This window comes from Merops nubicus, unplaced genomic scaffold (assembly GCF_000691845.1).
Source record: "Merops nubicus isolate BGI_N331 unplaced genomic scaffold, ASM69184v1 scaffold46550, whole genome shotgun sequence".
Lineage (NCBI taxonomy): Eukaryota > Metazoa > Chordata > Aves > Coraciiformes > Meropidae > Merops > Merops nubicus.
The window spans coordinates 277-15,013 of NW_008585738.1; the positions used below are offsets into that span (position 1 = coordinate 277).

The 14,737-nt window shown below is 47.2% G+C and overlaps 1 protein-coding gene across 1 annotated transcript in view; it reads right to left on the reverse strand.

The window, feature by feature from the left end:
• ARHGAP20 (Rho GTPase activating protein 20) overlaps window positions 1-14,468 on the reverse strand; it is a gene marked incomplete at its 3' end in the record, with an annotated part of 14,670 nt that extends 202 nt beyond the window's left edge. Inside the window, exons 1-14 of the mRNA XM_008948164.1 lie at window positions 14,389-14,468; window positions 12,162-12,332; window positions 11,427-11,576; window positions 9,867-9,908; window positions 9,175-9,259; window positions 8,201-8,278; window positions 7,442-7,508; window positions 5,990-6,178; window positions 5,344-5,519; window positions 4,661-4,822; window positions 3,390-3,499; window positions 2,298-2,487; window positions 1,596-1,713; window positions 1-1,014 (exon numbers count right to left, since the gene is read on the reverse strand). Of these exons, the coding sequence (XP_008946412.1) occupies window positions 1-1,014; window positions 1,596-1,713; window positions 2,298-2,487; window positions 3,390-3,499; window positions 4,661-4,822; window positions 5,344-5,519; window positions 5,990-6,178; window positions 7,442-7,508; window positions 8,201-8,278; window positions 9,175-9,259; window positions 9,867-9,908; window positions 11,427-11,576; window positions 12,162-12,332; window positions 14,389-14,468 (2,632 nt within the window). The remainder of the gene's footprint in view (window positions 1,015-1,595; window positions 1,714-2,297; window positions 2,488-3,389; window positions 3,500-4,660; window positions 4,823-5,343; window positions 5,520-5,989; window positions 6,179-7,441; window positions 7,509-8,200; window positions 8,279-9,174; window positions 9,260-9,866; window positions 9,909-11,426; window positions 11,577-12,161; window positions 12,333-14,388) is intronic.
• Window positions 14,469-14,737: the final 269 nt, after the last annotated feature.

The window sequence follows — 14,737 nt, forward strand, 5'->3', positions numbered from 1 at the left end:
TTTGTTCAAACTCTTTGGTATAATCCTGGCTCCTGGGCCCTGGGCCAGGGCCCCCTACACAACTCAGCTGTATCTCTTCTTCCCAGTCCTTGTCAGTTAACGGGCTTCCCACAGCAGCTCTGCTGAGAGGTGGAAAACCTTTCCTCTCTCCAAAGCAATGACTGCTCTCTACAGCCTTGGGGTCATACTCATGGAAACTGTGCAGGTCACATGGGTTTAAAGACACAGGAGATGTGAAGAACTTGTGCAACTCTTTTGGGGACTTCTTGGCAACCTTGGGGGACACAGCATGAAGCCTGGCAGACGTGCCAAACATGAATGGTAGGGAGGAGACGTCTGTGGGACTAATGGCTGACGACTCTGAGCAGTAGGAGAAAGCACTGTCTAGGGAGCTGAGCGAGGAGGCAGATGGGGAGGTGGTGGTAGAAGACAAGCTAGAGAAGCTGGACCTGTTGGACAGGCTGGACTTGTGATGGCTGAACTTCTTCACCTGAGAGCTGGTCTGAGCTGACTGCCACAAGTTCTGCCTGGCTTTATTAGCCCCCGGGCTTAGGCCTTCATCAATCAACTTCTGGCTCTCTACCTGCAGCTGCCTGAGCCTGTGGATGTAGTCGGTGTGGCTGTGCATGATGGTGGCATCGCAGCTGGACTGGCGGGCCACCGGCTCGTGGCTCTGAGCAGGGAGCTGAGAGCTGAGGCAGACGCTGGGCTCCGAGGAGCAGCGGCCCCTGGCCGGGCTGAGCGAGCGGATGGAGCCCAGGGAGCAGAAAGAGCCCTCCTCCTCCAGCAGGTCATAGCTGTCGGCACGGGCGTTCTTCCGGCACTGGCTCTGGTAGCAGGCTGTGATTTCACTGAACAAGTCCCAGTCCTCCTGATCCTCGTCGAGTAGCAGACTGCCGGATGGTTCAAAAATGGCATCCATGTCAGGTACCAGGTGCTGTCCTGGCCCTTCTGGGTCACAAGCAGAAAATTCCAGCTCGTCGGAGGACTCGTCGTGCTGAGCCAAGCCTACACCTCAGGCAGAGAACACAAATTAATTTGTTGCCTCCATCTCCTAACCCCATATAGTTCCTTACAACTAAGGCAGGGAAATATTATCAAGTCTGTGGCAAAGTAAAGACGAGCCATTATTTTCACAGGGACCAGAGCAGGCTTGGGAGCAACATAAAAAATTCTGGCTAGATGACCTGAGCTTTCACCACTGGCCTGTATTCACAGGATATTTAACAGAGACGACTAGATCTCTTTTCATTCAACCATCTGGTTTAGCTTTACAGAACTAATCTGGAAGAAAAGCCTGCTGGGACATGGCATTGCTAAGGCTAAACTAAATTCTTGTGATGGCTGGAATAGGTTGAACAGCAGCCACAGAGAAAGACAACCATCCTGAGGGACACATTTGAAGTGATGCATCTCAGCCCTCTGCTTTGCCCTCAATTCCTCAAATTGCCTGACAGGCAAAGGGAAAACCAGACCCAACTGTTCTTCAGTGCTTTTCCTTGGAAGAGACATGAAGGGAAAACAAACTCTTTTGCACAAGTTTACCTATTAAAAGATTCAAAACGTTTCTGGAAGGTGCAATACCACCAACTTACCCAGAGATTCCTCTGAGTTTTTGATATTCTTTTTGTCTGGTCTTTGAAACAAGGAAGCAATGTCACCTCCAAAAATCTCGCCCGAGTTTTCAATCAGGAATTGCACTAATAAGGCCACCTGGCAAAGACATGAATTTACAGTCAGTTTGATGAATATATAACCACCTGTATAAAGCAACTCAATCAGTGCCAGAATGTTCCTTCTCTTTTGACAAAGACGTAATTTCCTACAGAACATTTTGCTCAAGAAGCTGTAAAGAACGTGGCAATGCTTCTGTATGAACACCTGGGGCAAGAATATGAGCTACATGCACTGGCACAGTGAGCTTGGTACAGCACATTCTACAATTTTCCTTACTATTGAGAACACCTCATAAGCTACAAGTAAGCATTCCTCCCTCTGAGGCACTGTCATGTTCATTGCTTACTCTGTCTTTGCAAGATGGCTTTAACCCAGCTGAAGTGGCAGTGTCTAACTTCAGCTGCTCCATCCTTCTCGTGCTTGCTTGACCATAAGGGAAGTTCATCTGGTAAAGCAACCACAGCTTCCCTTTCCACCTTGGATAAAGCACATTCCCCTGCCAGCACGGGCACAGGGAAAGGCCACAGGCCAGATGCCACTCAGCTGGCTTCCTTCAGTCTGCAAAACACAGCGCCCGTAAAAGGGGAAGACAGGCACGAGGCCAAGCCAGGAAAGATTACCTTTTTTGTAGACCTGCTCTCCTCTTCAGGCCCAGTGGGACTTGGTAGCCACAGCATATTGGGTGCTATGCAAAGAGCCAGGTTAAAGGCATTCATCTGATTCACACCAGAATTCTGCTCGATATGATGGAGGACTCCAAAGAGGTGTCTGAGTAAGATGAGGTTTGCCTCTGGAAGCTGGTTCACTAGACTATTCAGGGAGTGGGAGGAAAGGAAAACAGTGTTGTTCAGAAAGTCTGCTCTTCAGGCATCAGAGGTTACGTCCCAAAGCTTTTGCCCCCTTCTGCCATTTTGCAACTGGTTTGAGGCACTCACATCTGGTAACACAGACTGTGGCACTCCATCAGCTTATGGGAGAGCCACAACTTCACACCCATACTGCCTACCCACTCTGGTCACAGAGCTGGAGACAAGGGACTTAATGTCCATCACACGTGGGTAGAAGTCCATAATGCCTCAATAAAACTTCCCAGAGGAGAGGCAGACAGCTCCAGGCCAGCAGCACACAGGGCAATGCCACTGCCTGTGTCCCATGCCATAGAGACAATGGAGGAAGGAGGCCCAGGTCAAATGGTAAGGTTCAAGAACTGAGCTGAGCCTCTGACAAGGGGTTTGACACACGGCATATCCCACGGGATGCTGACAGAGTGTTCTTGCTCAGGGCAGCAGTTTCAAGGCAGTTAAGCTGTTCTCAAGGTCTCTGTCACCATCTTGGTGAGGCTATTTCTTCTAACTGCCAGTATGATGATCAGCTTCACTCACTTTGTGCACATAAGAGAAAAGTTGCCATCATTAAAGATCTAATTCCACCAGCATTTGGTGTACTCCTGGTGGCCAGGTCATTGTGCTGCTTCCGTTCGCCGTTTCTGGTAATTTGAACTAGTCATCAGAAAAGAATTTTCTAATGGAATTTTTTTGGGTCAGAAATGTTCATAAAAGACCACTGAAAGGAAAACATTCTGACCAGTGACACTGGCAATCAGCAATAGCTCTACTGTGGCCTGGAGCCTTGCCAGGAGTCTCCCAGCAGATGAAGTCTGTGCTTAGGGCCATATGCTCCCCCCTCTCCCACCAAAAGAAGCTTTTACAAACCTTTTGATAGCTTCAATCTTACGTGCCCGATTTTCTGTGTCCACAGCTTCCATCCACAGTCCGTGCATGTCTGAGGATAGAACACTGTCAGGTATATTTCGGAGAAAATCCTGAATTAAATATATATATGCAGAGCAGTCTGGTCAGTTTTGAATTCCTTGTTTTGGTTTCACGATGCATACAGCAGTCATTGTTTATTCATATTAAGCAGAAGATAAAACAAGACACAACACAGATACGTTTCCCCCCACCTCCCCACCTCCCCCAAGCTGCCCTCCCAGGGCCCTTCCAGCACAGCCCTGCAGCAGCAGTGGGGAGCAGCCAGCCCTCGTCCCTGCCCCTTCTTCCAGCAGGGCTCATCTCTGCTGCAGCAGGCGAAGGACTCGCCCCTAAGGCTGTGCACAGTTCTCTTTGAAACAGTTCTTGTTTCTGTAGTTTTCTCAGGGGACTATTTAACCACCTAGTGTATGTCTTGTGTTGGAAAGTGCCTGAATACTCCCAGTCAACAGCTTTTTGTATTGGGTCAACAAGAGCAAGAGATAGGGGTGGTTTTTGATGCTTTAAGTGCCTGAATTGTTCTGACCAGATTTAATTGCCAGTGTAAAGGCCTTTTCTTACTAAAACTTAGGTGTTATCACAAACTTCGTTCCCCACCCACTACAACCCCTCTGCTTGGATCTGGCAGCTGTTTTCCCTCTTGCTTGCTGGCTGATTACAGGGTGATGGCTTAAGGTCTAGACAGTACAGGCCAGCTCCTTTGAGCACGGCCACTCTATCTGGGGGGGATGCAGTTGCCCTTCAGTGGCATGTGTCCTCCCCTATCTCCCTGCAGTCTTTTCTGTGTGTCCTGAAAGGACAAAGAGCATCCGTGCTGCAGCCACCAAGGGGCTTTATGCCCATGTCAGTGCAGCACCCGAATCACTGACTCCAGGCTCTGTCATGTTATTTGGCACTGTGCAGACGCCATGGTTATCCTGGAGGCTGACATGACTATACTGCCTGCTGGAGGCTGTTTGTACAGGGAGGTGCAAAAGGAAACACTGGCCTGAGGGTCACGGCATAGATCTGCGTGTGAAAACAAGCACCACAGGGTCAGGCAGAGGCCTCTGTGCACACAGATGGACCAAGCCATCAGGTGAGAATGTGCCTGGCTGGAAACCCTTTCTGTCCCCCCCTCCCCACATCTTCCCTACCCATAAAGACTCATGTTGCATCCTTAAAGAAGGAAGGTACCATTAGCCCAGGCAGCTGAGTTACTTGGCCAAACATACCGTGATGACAGCTGCAGCCACGAAGACTGACTCTCCATCCACCTGGACATCATCTCCAGAGTTCAGCTTCTCTTTCAGCTCCTTGCATGTCTTTGCATTGGCAGAACGTCTGAAAATGCCCCTAGTAGAGGGACCTTCATGGTACAGCAGGAGCAACATATCCTAAGAGAAAGCCCAGTTGTACTTAAGAGCCTAACACTTTACCCTGTTGTTTGTGTATATTATGCCTCACATATTATAATTAGCTTAAGACTAGTCAGTACTGGGAAGAGGACAGCCATACAGAGACTTATTGTGATTTAACCAGGGGTAAGAGCCTGTCAGCTCTTGTTGCAGGTACAGTTCAAGTACCACTGATCCAGTGGCAAGTGTGAGCCCAGTGAACTCTTGTAGTGAATGATGTCCAGGCTATGTAGCATGGCACAGCCCACTGACATTGCCCCTTGTCAGGTTGTGATGACCTGGCTAGAGATACCCACTGAAAGAGGATGGACATCTGTGCACGAAGAGATAAGGATTACACAGGAGAAGGATGCTCTCATCCTTGTTATTGAGCTAGATCTGAATCACAAGTAAATTACAGTCTTCCCCATCCAATCCTCATAAATACCACAAGTGGCTTTAAATTCTGGGCTAAACATAGGAAGCTTATGTCAGGACAAACACTCCAGGCTGCCCCTTACCATGATTGGCTTGGGAAGGATCCCATCAGGACAGACAGAGGACAGAGAGAGGCCAAAGAGCTTCCTTGGGGTGGTAGGGGACTGGGAAGGGGGGCTGCCCGTGGGGGTGCTGGTGCTGCGGCGCAGGGCCCAGTCAATCAAGGACTTCTTCCTCTTGGTGTGTTTCTGCAGTGACTCTGAAAGAAACCACAGACCTTTGTTAGACACCTCTCTGTCCTTCCTGCTGGCCAGTGAGTGACCTACAGTGGAGGCAGAGTTCCCAGCAAAGCAAGGACTTTCTACCATTGCTTGTTTATAGCTACTCTCTTTATGGGGAAGGCCAGATATTATAGAGCAGTGAAACCACTTGTTCATCTCTCAACCACCAGCAAAGCTCCTATTCAATCACTGCTCTTCAGGGAACCTTGCTGTCTGTGCAGTGCAAGAATGGCTTGGAATTGGAAGCTCATCAAGGACTGAAAGGTAATTCTGAATGGAAACCCATTCAAGACACAGACAAATTTAGCCCCTCTGTGATCTCTTCCTCTGTGCATACACTCACATAAAGAGTGACTCTGGGATACATGTGATGCTTGGAAGAGTTTGGCACTGCCATGGAAAGCAGCAAATTCTCTGCCTGCTTGTAACGCAGCCCTGCAGCCCCTACCTCTCCTCATCTGCACTGGAGCTTGGAGCCGGGGTTTCAGGACAAACTGACACTGTTTCTCCTTTGGGAGCTGATCAAGGAAGGAAGCCTCTGTCCCATCAGCCAGGAGGGTGTTGTTATTGGTTCCTTGTTGCTGGTCAGCAGAGTCCCGGAGACAGTTCAACGCGATGCTGAAAGGATGCTCGTGCCCTGTTGAGCAAAAAGTTCTGTAAAGATCAAGAAAAGATGCAAAGCTATGTGAAAATAGCTCCAAATCCAGGCAGGAGGAAGCAGCCACATCCAATGGCTCCCACTGCAGCTGGACCTCTAAGCAACGTTGCTCAAAACCTCCACCTGTGGACTAAAGAGGCCTGGGCACATCTATGCATATATATATGACCACTGCTTTACAAGTACATCCAATTAAACCTGGCCAGCCACTCTTCATTAGCAGCTCTCCAGAATCCTATAGGACAAAGCACTATAAACTGGGTTTAAACCTTTATTAATAGGCTTATGGGCCCCACTGCACTAACAAAGCACTGTAAGCCTCTCTCTGCAGCAGCTAGCTCACTATGACAGGCTAGAAGGTATTGGATGAATACAAAAAGCAAGCATGTGGTACGATGGCTTGGAAACACCCATACACATCCACTAACAAACCCACAGTCTATGGAGCCCCAGAATAATAGTCTTACTATGACAACATGGTCTTTGGAGCAAGTTCTCTTCAATAAACCAGCATGCATACACTTCACTGAGGAGCCTGGGGGTGTATGTGTTGGGTTATCATGAAAACATAATGCAGAGTTAATGCTGAGATTACTCATTTGGTGTGACTGAGCAAGGGCTGCACCACTGACACATCCATTACAGAAGAAAGCAGCTGAAATGCATCTAACAGCTTTGGTTTAGGTGCTGGGTAAATCAGTCTATTTCCTCGCTTCCTCTCTGGCAGATTGTACATGCAATCTTATATTTTGCTGTCTTGATTGATTTTGCCAACAATCCACACATAAAAACTATGATTATTGTTATTATTGTTTCAAAATTCCAGCTTTGGTGATCTCCATAATGATCACCATTAGCACTTAACAGACAAATTTCAGAGGTTTACTTTAAAATGGTTCTTCTATTTCTGAAATCACCTCCAGCACTCTCCTCTGCTGCGACTGCTGAAAAGTGCCATGGGTTCCCACCCAGGAATGCACAGATTTGCTTGGAAAAGTGAGGGAAGTGTGAAGATCTTCAAAGATATCGTGCATTGATTACACATGGATACTGACACCATAAAAGCCAAGTGACATCTCACATCAGCTTGATGTCACACCTCACATCAGCCACAGCCCCCCTACCATGGCTTTTTAAAGTGAAGACTGGAATGTTTGAGATGTTTCCCTGCCACATACACCAATGTCACTTACCACTTGTTCCCGTGGTGCTAGATTTGAGGGGAAACGGGAGAGCTCTTACCAATGAGAGGGTAAGCTGGGTCATCTTTTCCTGAGATCACCCAGAGGTGGTGTTCACTCGTCCTGCCCTGGTGTTTGGTGAAGAGGGAAGAGGAAAACATTAGGTGAATGGGGCCAGGCCTCCACAAGGCTCCACTCAGAAAGCAAGAGGCAGTAACAACTGTCTGGCCAGGCCATGCAGCCAGGCAGGCACAGCTCTCTCCAGGCCAGCCACACGGCTGGGAGGGACAGTGCTCTGGATCAGTCTGTTTGATATGCAGAGGAAAGGGAAAGGTTCAGGAGAAGAAAAGACTGAGAGCCAGCAGGATGTAAACCCACATGATGGTTTCCCAGCCTGTTTTACCAGCACTCCTTGGTATTAAACTACTGGACCACTGTCAAAGTGACCTGTAATGGGAAAGGCTGGACCACTGCAGTGGGAAAGGCTCATCTGCCAACATCACTGGTTTTTCAGTATTTCATGGCTATATTAATAATCCCTTGACAAGCCTGACTCAATACTAATGCTGGACTGCAACCAGCAAGTCCTCTGAAATCCAAAGGACTTTAATATACAAGGTTTGAATTTAATGTATGCATGCAAGCAGGTCTGTGTTTCTATTACTTGGCACCTACAGAGAGGTTGCTTCCTCTTGTACTCTGGGGAGCCTTACTGGTTAGCTACAGCAGATCTGGACTGCTCCACACTGCTCTGTCCCACACACCAGACACTGCCAGCTTCCTCAGCTAAGATCTGGCAGCCTAAGCAGCTGCCACTTACAGGAAGTCCAAGCTGTAGAAGGGTCTTCTTCATCACACTCTCTGCTGTTTCCACATTGGACACATTGACTGCAGTAGTCTAGAAAAGAAAACAGAAAACACAGGGAGCTAGTAAGAAGGCAAGAAATTTGGTTGCAGTTTCTTGTAGTTTGAAAATCTGGGGGAAATTTCACTCAACAGTCTATTGACTCTCTTTATGAAATGTTCATGGTTAGAAGAGTTGTGCCAATTTGAACTACACCAGAATTATTGTTAAGGGTGATGGCTATCCACTGTGAAAACTGTTTTCTACTTTTTCTGTCACAGGTTTACTACACCATCCAAAGACTTCATCAAGTAGAAATCACAGAGCTGGGTGGTATTCAGATGCTGTGCTTGGTCACATGAGAATCTGACTCACAGGAGTGCCACTGTCTCTCCAAAGTGTGACATGGCACAACGCTAATAAACCACGAGTGTCTGGGGTCACTCTAAGGGAGGAGTCCTTAGAAGCTAAATGTGACCTACCAACCTTGGCATGAAGCCTAGAAATGTATGCTGTTAATAGGAAAAGACTGGAACAGATTCCAGGACATTAATTCAGAAGATCACATCAGTGACTCTTTCATGATCAATATCCTCAACTTGCTACACTGCAAATAGGAATGCCTGGGCACTCACCCACAAACCATCACCAGTTATGACGTGAGGCAGAGGAAAAGAGAAGAGAAGCCAGAGGCCACAAATAATCTTAAGAACTAACTGTTCTTTGGTAGGGTCTGACTACCTCCTGATTTTCCAGCCCAAAACTCTCTGAGTGGGATTCCAGAGGGAAAGATGTAGCTGCCCAGAGGCACATCCTCTAAACCTTTTCAGATGAGACTTGAATTTTAAAGAGGGATAGCAGCAGCAGCACCACAGCCTTGCCTTCCCACCCCTACCCAACAGAGCTCCCTGTAGCATTGGCTGGATGAGCAGGTTCTTAGCTCTACTTACAGAAGAACAGTTGTCAGTGTCCAGCACAAAGATCTGAAGGGTTAGATTCTTCAGATATTCATTCTGTTTTGCCTCATTGATATGCCTGAAAGCCAAAGAAAGGGAAGGGAATATAATTTCCCAACCAAACTTGAGAAGGACCCTAAGATTTGGATCCAAGAGGTCCAAGGGAACCTGCTCCTTGGCACTATAGTAAATACATATTCATTATGACAGTAACAATAACAGACAATGTTCACAGTGTGCTCACATGCTCTTACTGGCTTCTTTATCTTTCTCTCCATGTTACCGGAAACAACCCAGGAAAATGTAGCACGAAAAAGAAACTACTGTAGCCTCTAGATGCCATGAAACAGGAACTTGAGTTTGAATCAAAAACCATCTGAAGAATCAGTAATGCTTGTGACATTTCCATAGTGACTAGAAAAGTCAGCCTTTCCAGTGGCTCAAAAATTAAAAAGGTGTTCCAACAATGCTATCCCCTAGTGGATTTAATCTCCCTGGATTGTTAACACCAATTTTGCTTTTACCCAGGGGCTCCAACACTGAGGTTTCGATGGTGGATTTTTCAAACAGTAGCTAGATACTTAATGTGCTGAAAATCAGAAGGCAATCTGACACCTAGCATGACAAACTTTTCTGAGGACTGCAGAGGAACCACCCAGGAGAGGGATGAAAGGAGGGTCACTTACCACAGTAATGCTGACAGCCATCGTTCCTTCACGTCAGCTGAGCTGAAGATAGAAAGGGAGGCAGATCATCAAACAAGTGCTGAGTGGGTAACAGCCTTTGGAAACTCTACCCAGTTTCATTTATAGATAGCTGTAAGTCAAAGTTCCTTCCTGAAAAGCCCTGGAACAAAAGGACAGTTCTGTCCTGCTTCTGTCCTATTTTAACAAATTACAAAAATAATATCAGAAAAATCTCAGCAACAAACTGGACTGCATTGCCCACCCTGACTGGTCAGTGTCCAGATCAAGGGCAAATGTCTTTCTGTGATGTTGGAGTTAATTCAGCTTGTGGGCCCTTATTAGTTTTTCAGTGACCTTTAACTGCTATTTTCTTTGTCTTATTACGTCCTTCCCAATATCTGCTGATCCTAGAAACTTCTGCTGCCAACAAGGGCTACCCAGCTCTCAGTGTTGTGAAGGAAATGGAACTGCCATTGAGTCTGGACTGAGACACAAATGGCAGCTTGCATGCCTGAGCATGAACCCTAGTCAGTAATGCATCACCCGGGAGAGACCATCCTGAGCCCTGGAAATGAGACATCACGTGTGAAGCCATGGTGTGGTTCCCATTTCTTTTTCCACCAAGGCAGCTGTCTCACAGAAGGACAAACACCAGGCCAGATCAGTCCTTCCTAGCTGTGCCAGCAGAACCACTGATGACAGAACAACCCCTGACGACTGCTGACCCCTCTGCTTGGCAGAAGGGTGGGAAGCAGAGATGCCTGAGCCAGCAGTGACCTCAGCTCCAGGTGTCAGCCAGGCCAGACAGAGCTCCAGGTAATAAAAAGGTCACCTGCTTTTTGGTCAGCCTTATTATCTCAGGCACAACATCAGGACAGACTTTGAGATGGCATTTCAACAGGAATGGGCTAATCTCTAGACTGCTCCATGCTCCTATTTTTGGGGTTGGCAAGGTCTAAGCAAACTCTAGACCGTGCTGCTTGTGCTGACCCACCTTGAAGAACCTTTCCATTTTTATATTCTGGTGCTGTGGGCTTGGGACACCCTGGCAGACAACTGCAGGGGGAAGGTCTGCCCAGAAGCTGTCCATGCCACACTAGGTGCAGATAAAGGACTTGATCCTTTATCAAGGATCTGGCACAAGGCCATCTGGCATTTTCATTTACATAACTAACCTGTCCTTTGTAATGAAAAATCCTCAAACTAGGACTAGTTTCCTACAGAAATGGCTGTCAGCAGGTGCTGAAACAACAAGCTTGCAGGTCACAGGATGGAACAAACTGGTTAGCTATGGCAGATCCAGCTGTGAGGTTGCAGGATGCTCTGCAGCAGGGTTAGCCTTTGCTGTAACAACACTTGCAAGGGTTGGTCCTCTAAAAGGATCCCTGCAGATTCTTTCTAAGATTATTGTCTCCCAACATCCAAGTTTTTACCACACTGTCCAATATGAGTGGAAGTCCTCTACTCAATGGGCAGAAGGGTTGTGGTGGAGTTCAGGGCACATGGGAGACTTGGGCACCTGCCAGGCTGCAGAGGGAGCTCTGCTGTCTGATGAGATACCTGAAGGTAACAACATAGTTGGTGGTAGGCCAGCCAATGACAAACGAATTCTCAGGACTCATCTTCTTCTCTGTCACTTCGCTGAGACAGCTTCCAGTCCACACTTCACTCAGGTGCACCTGCTTTTTCAGCTTCAGGCTGGAGGAGGACCTGCAATTCAAATTATGGTTTTCTTAGGCAAGATCCTAACATCTAAACCTTCAGAGTCTGGTCATGCCACCTTCCAGTCATGCAGATACAGTGAAAGCAACAAGCCTCCCAGAACAAAACATCTGTGCATGTGGAGGCACTACAAGAAAGTTTAGCAAGAGGATTTGGGGGTTGGTGGCTGCAGTGGGACAGCTGCAGCTTAGAGCAATGCGACTGACTACAGCCACGTGCAGGTAAATGGTGATTTGGCTAATTACTGTCTATGCTAATAACTTGTCACCTAAGGTCTTAATTTATGCGTGGCAGAAGTAGCCAGACCAGCAGTCAGTTTTCTGTCCTCACTGCCTCTTGCCCTCATGCTATTCCTTCCAGAAGCCACATAAGGGAAGAGGCAAAACCAATTAGATGACCTTTCCTCCAGGAAAATGGAGTGAAATGTTCATACCAAGAAGAATTCCTGGAGGTGGAAGGGGACAGGCCACATTTGTAAAGAAGAGTTGCTTCAATACATGCTCCACAAATAGCTCAGAGCCTAGCTGCAACAGCATGTGCTGGGGAGAAGGAGTAAGTGTGAATCCCTCTTACTTGGACTTGGCGATGACCAGCACATCACTGCACAAGATCAAGTGTCTCTCCTGTGTCTGCAGGCCCACGGTCAGCTGCACGCGCTCGTCCAGGATGCAAGTGGAGCCTGGGCTGCTGAACACCCCACCTGGCAGCCCATTGTCTGAATGGGAAGAGGAAAGGGTAGTTTCCCTGCAGGAGGAAGAAAAATCATGTGTCTTTGTCAGAGATTTTTCTCACAAGGGTTTGAGATTCGACACAGGTGACTGTTTTGGAACAGCCTGACAGCCCCATGCTTCTCCCAGCACTGCCCCTATTTATCTCAGTTGTGAACTACATTTGTCTGCTTCTGCCCAATTAATTTTACCAGCTTCAGAAAGATGGAAAACTGCCTGAATGCCCACACCAAATCTGGGGAAGTTAGGCTGCTGAAATACTAATTTTTGAGTAATTTCTCACTCAGGTTAAACACTTATTTCCTGCACATGCGTGTGAGCTATGAGTCAAAAGAATGCTGAAAACCTGTGGCTCATAGCACTGGCAATTCTGCACGTTTTCCATCCATACTGAGCTGCTTGTCAATGCAAGGGCTTCAGCACAAAAAAACCCCAACCAGACTGCATGTACTCACCTAATTCCAGCCATCCAATTCTGGCTTTACCCTGGCTGCAATCCAGCATCTTGTTTCTACTGAGACTGATAAAGGTACTGACAATTTCAAAAAAACCCAAATGGGTTTTTGCACGTGGACTGAAGTGAACAAGCCACTGCTGGGATCAAACTAGAGCCTCTCTCTATGCTCTCCCCAGCTGGAGGAGCTCCACCAAGTGCTGATCTCCCCACTTGCCTCTCAGCACCCTCCCAGAGCACCTTTTCAGTGCTGCCCCAGCCCTGGCTGGCAGTGCTGGAAGTACAACGGGTCTCACGGTCACTTGTGCGCTTGCTCTACAGGTGGGACTGTGCTGAATGAACAAACAGTAGTTCTTTGCTGAGTCTCGTTCAGAGACAGTATTTGTGTATCCAACCCTGACTGAATTAGCTAATCTCTGAGATATGGCCTTAGATTTATGTAGGCAGAAAGAAGCCAGAAATCCTCCTGTCTCTATGCATAGACAAAAATACGTATCTTGCCTGCAGGCAAGACACATGTGGAGGAGATACTTGCCTTCCCTCCAGCCCTCAGCAACACTAATCTAAGGGCAGTCTCCACACGAACAAATTAAAAAACACAGGAGCTTTAAGGGTAGTATTATTGACATTGCTAGTCTTCAAATAAATTTCCACTGGCCTCATAATTGGGCTCCTTTGATTTCACAGGAGTGAAGTTAAAGCTAGCCAGTAGCTGCTTTTTAAAAGTATCTCCCAGTCACAGGAACTCTCACACTCTTGCAAACAGAAATTCCCTCTTCCCTCCTCACCACCCCACAGGCAACAAGTGAATTCTTGGCTTATGCATCTGTTGCCTCTTCAAGTGAGAACCTAAATCATCTTTAAACTTGATATTAAAAGCTTTCCATGTGCGTCAATAGAGCAGTGAGAGCCACACCATCTCACAGCCTCAGCAGTGGATTTCCTAAAGCTGGAGGAGTTACACAGATTTGTAAACACAAGATTAGAATTAAACAGCAAGATTAGGAAAAAAAAACTTTCCCCAATACTCTGTTGGCCTAAGCAAAGATGGCATTGCACCAGCTCCCTCCACAGCAATCCATCACGAGAAACGTTTAAAGCTTCCCTCCCTCAGAAGGATATTCCCCAGCCAAATAAAGTCAAGAATTTGTTTCTCTTCTTTACTTTTTTTTTAGTGCAAGTTAGGAGGTGGTAGGGGGAAAACGACAAAGAAGCCACACAACTTGGTCAGAAGGCAAGCAAATGCTAATCAGTCCTGCCCTTTATATTAAATGATCCTGCAAGTTCACCTGAGACTGACCCCACCCTCGTTTCAGAACGCCAGGATGTGGTGGTGTGGCTGGGCAGGGACACTCTGGAGTGGACACCAGCATGCTCCACGGGGACGGTGTTGCCACAGTCACAGACAAATGCCATAACGTTAATGTCCCCCCACCCTCCTCCCTTCCCTCAGCTTCTGCTGCTGACCAGCAGGCCATTCTGGTAGAAGAGAGACTCTTCTATACCTGTCCACAAACAAATTGCCCTCCACATTGTTAAATTAATTTGAAAACCGGTTTGATCTCAGTCCATATAAGCAGAAAGGTGGAAAAAGGAGTCAGAGAAGTATTTCCTCTACCTGGAATGGTACTTTGACTTGCTGAGAGCTTTAGTAATGGCAGAAGGGGTAGAGCGTCTTCTTTGGACTATGGGCTTCATCTTCTGCAAGACAAAAACACATTCCAGTCAGCCTGGCCCCCGTGGAAGCAGATCTGCTCACTGCACTCCACAAGTTCTCTTTTTATCTGGTTAACACTTATGAAACCTCAGCACTGAGCCATGATCTGTGCTTTCAGACACTTTCCTCCCCTTCCTTATTATTAAAACACTTGTCAACTCTCACATTTATGTGGGACACTTAAAACTTTCCTAACTTGAAATGCTTCCAGTTTTCACAGCCAAAATTCAAAGTAATGATACGAAATTAA